The 6,945-nt window shown below is 30.9% G+C and overlaps 1 protein-coding gene across 5 annotated transcripts in view; it reads right to left on the bottom strand.

Annotated features, from left to right (window-relative positions):
- Positions 1 to 6,945, bottom strand: part of LOC108752531 (high affinity cAMP-specific and IBMX-insensitive 3',5'-cyclic phosphodiesterase 8A-like) — a 19,885-nt gene that overhangs the window by 7,570 nt on the left and 5,370 nt on the right. For 3 of the 5 annotated variants that reach the window (XM_018493379.1, XM_018493378.1, XM_018493380.1), the window contains 2 exons: positions 6,064 to 6,168; positions 3,046 to 3,140 (listed from right to left, as the gene is read on the bottom strand). In XM_018493379.1, the coding sequence (XP_018348881.1) occupies positions 3,046 to 3,140; positions 6,064 to 6,168 (200 nt within the window). Of the gene's footprint in view, positions 1 to 3,045; positions 3,141 to 3,669; positions 3,859 to 6,063; positions 6,169 to 6,945 lie in introns of those variants that run through there. The other 2 variants (XM_018493383.1, XM_018493381.1) reach the window with 2 other exon arrangements.

Genomic DNA, 6,945 nt, shown 5'->3' with positions numbered 1-6,945 from the left:
TGTGTGTGTGTGTGTGTGTGTGTGTGTGTGTGTGTGTGTGTGTGTGTGTGTGTGTGTGTGTGTGTGTGTGTGTGTACACAACAATATATTTTAAAATGTAACATAATTTCATTCTGAAAAAAATTATTAGTTCTATTATTTTCCAAAATTTTTTTATGCCTTCTTAATAATATGAAATATTCATCTTTAATAAAATTTGCTTAGTTAAATTTGAATTTTATTTTTAAATAACATTCAAATTTATTGCAAACATCGTAAATTTATGAAATAAATTAAATTTTGTCACGTTAACAATTACTGGTGACTTGCTATTCAAATACCATTTGAGTCATCATAGCTGATCGTTTGCGAACATTGTCGTGATCAAATACGGAATTAAGGAGAGAAATTTATGGTCAGTTGAAAATATCGCATATTCGATTTCTTTTGCACCCTGAAAAGACAACTGCTAATTTAAAAAAAGAAAACTGTACATTGGGACGAAACGTAGGGTTTATATACATTTTTTTAATTGTTCGGCGAACGTAAACCATAGAAAGGGTAGAAAAGTTCGTTTTCAGGTAGGGAAAGTTCTGCGACTAAGAAAAAAGCCTCTTGCAACAGAACAACGGTTATCCTGCTATCGATTCGTCGCGAGTCACTTCGCAATATTAATCAACATCTCCTAGAAAAAGTAACGATGAATAAACAACAGTGACAATTATTATTTTATCTTACATTTATTTCTATATAAAAATAGAAGAAACCAGCACGCACACATACGACAATAAGCCAAAAATTTTGCACGGAAGCGGTGCGAAAATTCAATTTGTTCCATCAACAAGTTGATAAACATATACGCAAACTGAGAGTTTAGTGTTTAACTTAGTGCAACGTGCTCACTTTTAGCCTACAGTATCAAACATCGTAACTTTTCACGAAACACTGCTCCCACCGATAATTCAATCAGAATAATTGCTGTGCGTGACAACTCCGACAATTGCGTTCAGCTCTGAATTATCGCTCGAGCTATAGAGAGTACATAAGTACGAGCACGTTCGAGAGACAACGATTAACCGAGGGGAACAACAGCGAAGTGAATAAGACAAAACAGTGACATCGCGTTCGAACACGTTCCAAACTTCTGATTAACTAGACACTTCTTCTAATCGCACACAGACGAACTGTAACTCTCGCATTGGTCGCTTTGAAGATCGAAAATTGCTATCGTTTATAGGGAAATAATAGAAAGTTTATTGTAGGGTAACTTTACACTCTTCAGGGGTTCCGAGCTGACGTGGTGCGTCGTGCAATCGATTTTCCCACTTTGATTTTACTTAAACACGTGTAGTGCGTAACCAATTAGCATCTTTTTCTTACCTGACATTTTCTGATTAGCCCGAAACGCGCACGGCAATCGCGTGCTGCATATCCGCATACTTTAAACGAGTAACTTGTCAGTCTCGACTGTCGTTCTTCATCTGGCCGCTCGCGCTCGTCTAGAGACAGTCTATAGACAGTCTATAGACCTGTCTATAGTCGTTCCGAGCGATGAGATCTTGACTCGTCGAGGAGAAGCGGCCAAATGAGAATTCGTCTTCACCGCGATTGCGCGCCGCGAATCAATTATTCAGCCGACGTTTATGCCCGTGAGGTTGAAGAGCGTCCGAACAATTTTCATATTTAATCGACCATCGAGGAACGGATGACTATCAAGCCGATCGAGCATTACCCTGTCGTTACCCTCGCGCGAAAACTTTATAAACGTCGCGCGAATTATTGAAAGGGTTGGTCTCGGTGGGAAACCGCATCACAGCGATACGCAGAAAAACGCACGTATATTTAGAATCTCTGTCCGCGAAGCTTTTATCGCGGGGAGGAGGGACCTTGATTGCGGGTTTCCCGGCAAAGTCCTGTGAGAACGGAGAGGGCTGACGCCGACGAACTACTCTTCGCTAGATTATTTCTCCGCTTTTTTCTTTATCTCTTTTTTTTTTCTTTTCGCTGCGTTCCCTTAACGATTGAATATTCCCTGCGAGAGGGATTTGCGCTGTCTCTCCCTTTTCGAGCTATTTATGTCCACACTTCCGTATGGCTTTTTTTCATGAACTTTCCTTTTGTTTGATAGTTTTCATTTTCTGTCTCCTCTTCATTAAGCATTCTTTATAAAACCTGGACAATTACGCCGATACTTTATAATATTTCTTGAATGTAATATTATAGATAATTTTTACATTTTAATATTACAGGTAAATTTATTTTTAATTGATTGTATACTCTTTTACGTAAAAGCCAAGAGAAAACCAAAAGAGAATAACAGTGGAGATATAGGAACAAAAGAGAGATACATTTTTTAATCAAAAATATAGCAAATTGAAATCAACATTTCGAGTTTTTTATATATGTGAATTCAATGTTAAAAGTATATTTGCTGACACTTTTATTACTAAGCTGCTAAGTAATTAATCATGGCTTTATTAAAATATTAGCGATATCACTGAAATTAAAAAGAAATCGGTAAACAATCGGCGGTGATATATCAAAAATCAGTCTCTTATCCATATTTAAAAATATAAAGTAGAACAATACCTAGGCGATCCTTATCTTTGATTACGAATGGGAAAAAGTCTAGATAGCAGGCCTCTGATTAATAGAAATGTGATAACGTGTGCCTACGTCACAAGCCACGTCACTTATCGTCAAGTGCATCGTCTTTATGCGATATTAGTCTCGATATATTTAATGGAAAATTCAATAAAATATCATTGTATTTTATGTTGTATCGCTCGATCAATAAAGTAGAGAATTCGAAGTTTATTATATTAATATAATTAAATTAATTTAATAATTCTATGATTTAAAGTATTATTTATTTTAAAAGAAACGTAACGGAACTGTTGCATGTTGTAAACATACCGATTATGGAATAATATATCGGAGAATAATATAAATAAATTACTCGATTAATTGCTTGATGTTTTATCAAGTAATTTATATAAAATAAAAAATGACATTTAAACAATTTATACCAATTAAATAATATTCAGTAACGGGAAAGTAACTTACGACAGTCAAGTAATCGCCGTTCTCATTGTGCGTGCTGTCCTCGAAGGGTGTTTTTTCATTCTTTTCAGCCACAATGTCAAACGCATCTGTCTTACCTGAAACAATCGCATCAAATATTTAGTTTGATTATAATCAAAACTCGAAACTCAGATGGGTATTCTTTTGAACAATCAAAAATTTTTAGCAACAGGTAGTTGCTAAGCGTAACTATAGCATCGTAATTGAAGATCTATCGTCACTAAAGCCACATGTAATAAAACTAGCTATTCATGTATATTGATTTATGTATGTACTTGTATCGGACATTTTCCTAACCACGTTCGATCTATCAATTAACGTATTTTAGTTGTTAATCCATCAGTAATTATGATAACAAAGCCTGTTAAAGGTACATTCACCTATTATATAGGCGTATCTTATGGGATTTAAGAGTCACAGTAGCATTTATTGCAATTAAAAGTCAATTGAATTTAATTGAGAAGATTAATCGTTGCTCCAATTTTTTGAGAGATTGTTCTACTTACAGGATGTACTTACAAAATAATTACGTAATGCGTGCAGTACAATGTATTTAATGGAATTAAGATGGAGAATTTAAAATATTGGATACAATCATTTACGCACCAAATAAATGACCTGTAAATAATTCATCCTCCAAGCTGTCTTCGTCTTCGCTTGGGAAGAAATACTCATTCGGCGGCGATGCCATATGAATTATGTTTTCGGCCTTGTGATCATTGAGTTAAGCAGAGCTACGTAATTTCGTACTGTTTGAAATTATATTTCTTTGCGTCTACTTTCATTACACTGACAGTGTTATATTATTACACATTATTATCTACATTAAACATTTGTCAAAGAATTTCTTTTAAAAAGTTCACTGAAATCCGCAATAATAACACAAATTTTTACATTTTTAGAGTTAAAATTAATTTTTTAATTATTTAATTTTTAATATTTGTTATTAAGAGAACATTTTAATTATATTGTTATTAGAAACAGTATATTAATTTTTAATAATAAATTAAAAATATCTATAGCATTAATATACAACAAATTATTTCTCACATAGGTATTGATATTTTAGTTTTAAACATTTATATTTTTGTTTATTAATGCATTACATGTATTTTTCTTTATTTATCATAAAAAAATAGAAATCGTCTTATTTGAATAAAAATGTAATAAAATTTATTATTTTCGAATATATTATATGAATATGTAGAAAAATGTTAAATTTACTTAATTTACATATTTATAAAAAAAAATAAATTTATTTTTGCAATTTATAAATAGCACAAAAAGATTGACTGCTTGAAATATAAATGCAAATATATTGTATGTTAAGTCCAAGATATTATAAACGTATTTAAATTAAAACGTGAGAGATTCAGAAATTATTTATTTTACTTCAAATTAACATATACTAATGACAGAATTTTAATTAACGTAAATAATCAAAATATTATTGTATCAATTATTTCAATTTTTGAAATGCTAAGTCAGTTGCTTTAGATTTAGATAAGTTGCTCAATAGATTATTTTTGTTCCAAAGATCAAGATTATCCAAAAATAATCGCACAATTTTTTTAATAGTGAATTATTAAAACAATTTTTGTTTAAAAGTAATATAAAAATTGTATCAAATGTGTATCCATTTTTATGACAAAACAGAGACAAAATTAAAGCTGTTTTTATTAATCTCTTTAGAATTTTAATTTTTTACAGCAAAATATTATCAAATAATAGATATTACCAAAAATTTCACATTTTAAAAAATCTTTAACCGCATTTATGTTAATTAAAAGAATTAATTAACATTCTTTTAACATTAATTTGTCTTATCACACCACATTATTTAAATATGTTTAAAAATGTTTGAAAGTTAATGAAAATTCGCTCCTACATAACACATGCACTCGAAATAATTAGTTTCATGAGATTCCACAATTAACACTGAAGTAGAATTTGTCTTTCTTTTTTCGACGTTGTTTGCGGTCATTAAAATCGCGAGCGGATTAAAATTGCGACGATAAAAATCGGCATACATGTGTGCCGAACGATGCGTCGTTTGCGGCCCAAAGACACCGACTGACCGAGAGTACCGAATCGACCAAGTTAAAATTCTACTTGAGAGTGACTGGCCCCAGAAGAGCAACGCGATAGCGTCGTCGGGGAGATCAGAGATACTGCAGGTCCATTTAACGCGTACACAGACAGAAATATGCATCGCGTAAAATTGAGTTTCAGAAAAAGTAGAACAAGATTTTCCGAAGTAAATGATCATTTTAGAAATAAACTCACAAAAGAAGAATCATCATTATTATACATAAAAAAACTAAAACATACACAGGCAATAGATGATAAAAATTAAAGATTGAACATTTTTTGATGTTAAATCTACAAAAAAATTACTGAATTATTTTAAAAATATACATATAAATATACCCATGGTCACACGCAATTAAATTTTAAAAAATAAAATTGTTGATTTGACTAAATAAAAATTATATTATATGTATATACTGATATATGCTCTACTGTATTAACATAATTTTACTAAATATTAAAATAATAATTATGTTGTTTCAGTCAGAACGAATACGTTGTCATAGACATTTAAATGATTTCATGTTAACAATCTTCCATCTGATAAGATAATTCAAACTACTTGTACTTTGCTTACGTATCCACAAGAGTGCAAAAACATCATAGATATTATCGATACCTAAACGACTTACACAGGAGTCATGTTTACCGATTTTATGTGAACATTAGTGAAATTAAGCTAATTAATTAATTAATTAGAGAGAGAAGGAGAGAGAGAGAGAGAGAGAGAGAGAGAGAGAGAGAGGGAGAGAAAGAGAAAAAATATTCGTACGTAATCATCGATGCTGATAACATATAAAAATTATTTACAAGTTTAGATTACATAAAATGTAATCGGCAATCAAGTAATGTCTTCTACTGTTTTATATAGATAGCTTTACATAACAATTAATCTAATAATTAACTAACGTTGCGCTACTTTTTGATCGTCCTCTTCGGCGTTAAAATTATAAGACTTGTGTGTGTCGAACGCGAAATACAGACTGTCTTCATCCCTGTCGGATTCTGTTGGATCTGTAAATAATATCTACATGTAAATACTTATCGCTAATAAACTAAATCAATTAATATCTTAAAGCTTAGGCCGGTATTCACAATCGGATCTTACATAGTCTTAAGTATAATCTTAAGATGTCATGAACCAATCAGAAATATTAGCATCTTAAGACATTACTTAAGAGTCTTAAAATAAGAACGGAATGAACCGTCCTTAAGTTTTCTATGAAATCGAGTAAAGTATCCGACATACATTTACATATACAAATGATAGAAATATTGTACAACGTATCTGTATTTGACTTATAATATTAATATTCGACTTGAATGTATATGTATACGTTTGTGCTAATGTGGCTATGGAATATTTATTAACAAATCACTGCATCATAACAATAGTATTAAAAAAGAACGTCTCATTTATATAATTTTCGCAAAACATGCACGCTCACGACATAGGCTACAGCGATTTAAAATAATACCTTTAATAAGCCTCAATTTCTTCTTATAAAAGTTACAAATAAATGATAGCCGTTATTTATAGATAAGTACGTCTTATTAAATATCTAATAATAAAAGCAATCTGAGAGTACAGTAATCATATAGACAGTTTTCACAATCATAAAATATTTAAAAAGGCATATTTAAATAGGCAGAAATTTTAGTTGCATATTGTTGTTATAAGTTTAGAAAACGGGGCAAAGATGGAAGAAGAAATTTGTTGAAGAGTTAAACAAATTATTGTTGAAAGATTAGTGAATGGATTATTGAAAGATAATTAATTCATTTAAAGAA

Source organism: Trachymyrmex septentrionalis, unplaced genomic scaffold (genome assembly GCF_001594115.1).
Source record: "Trachymyrmex septentrionalis isolate Tsep2-gDNA-1 unplaced genomic scaffold, Tsep1.0 scaffold60, whole genome shotgun sequence".
Lineage (NCBI taxonomy): Eukaryota > Metazoa > Arthropoda > Insecta > Hymenoptera > Formicidae > Trachymyrmex > Trachymyrmex septentrionalis.
This window is presented reverse-complemented; position numbering and strand designations above follow the sequence as displayed.